The sequence below is a fragment of the Sinocyclocheilus grahami genome, unplaced genomic scaffold, assembly GCF_001515645.1.
Source record: "Sinocyclocheilus grahami isolate Dianchi unplaced genomic scaffold, SAMN03320097.WGS_v1.1 scaffold5324.1, whole genome shotgun sequence".
NCBI classification, from domain to species: Eukaryota; Metazoa; Chordata; class Actinopteri; order Cypriniformes; family Cyprinidae; genus Sinocyclocheilus; species Sinocyclocheilus grahami.
Genome location: NW_015510042.1, coordinates 12,341 through 13,165, shown reverse-complemented (window position 1 = coordinate 13,165; position 825 = coordinate 12,341). Strand labels below are relative to the sequence as shown.

General features: G+C 42.2%; 1 protein-coding gene across 1 annotated transcript in view; it reads right to left on the bottom strand.

Moving 5' to 3' along the window:
* Window positions 1-247: 247 nt before the first annotated feature.
* LOC107577173 (protein regulator of cytokinesis 1-like) overlaps window positions 248-825 on the bottom strand; it is a 9,266-nt gene continuing 8,688 nt past the window's right edge. The window contains exons 2-4 of the mRNA XM_016263276.1: window positions 705-800; window positions 472-618; window positions 248-382 (exon numbers count right to left, since the gene is read on the bottom strand). Coding sequence (XP_016118762.1) covers window positions 248-382; window positions 472-618; window positions 705-800 — 378 coding nt within the window. The remainder of the gene's footprint in view (window positions 383-471; window positions 619-704; window positions 801-825) is intronic.

Sequence of the window (825 nt, the reverse complement as noted above, 5' to 3'; positions counted from 1 at the left end):
AAGATGCACACGAGTAATGTTATTTTCTAAGGCATGTTTATAAAAGATATTTAGATGTCCTAATTGAACTATGGCCTAATCCTGGCTTAACTTAAACCCCGTCTGTGAAACCAGGCCTTAGTGTAGTGTACATCTGCTATGATTATAAAATGACACTGCAATAGATTACATATTTATTTTATTGGTATTAGCATCCCTGCAATTGATACTGGCATCAGAGCATTGGTAAAATCATATTGGTCGACAGTTAGTACACGTATGCAGTGAGTACCTTGCGTGTTTTTCCAGGTGTCGGGGTTCCAGCGAGTCTTCTCTTGGTTGGGGTTCTGATGATGGTGCCGTACAGCAGATCTTCCTCCGTCTGCTTCATTTTCTTCATTTGCTGCACAGTACAAACCTCATGTCAGAAACTAATATTCGAAATAAAATTTAAGTCCGAAGTAGTAATTTCAAGAAAAACAGTGTTCATACCCGTTCCTGTTTTTCTCTCTCTTTCTCCATATGGTGTCGATTCCACTGGCCTTCCACATACTGCAGGAACGGCTGCCCATTCACATGAAACTCTTTACAGTGTGTCGCTTCCCATTGGTCAATCTGAGCCTTCAGACTCTTCTCCAGCTGGCCAATCAAGACAAAACAAACATGAGCGTACAAGCCATTCCAGTCAATCAAACTTCAGAGTTCGTTTAAAGAGCGGCTCAAACCTTCGGTAAACTCTTCTGCAGGTCGACTCTCTGTTTCTCCTCCTTCAGCAGGTTTCCCCCTCTGTTGTTAAAGCGAGAGGGGTCTGTGGCTTTTTTCTGGAGAAAGAAGACCAACCATAAT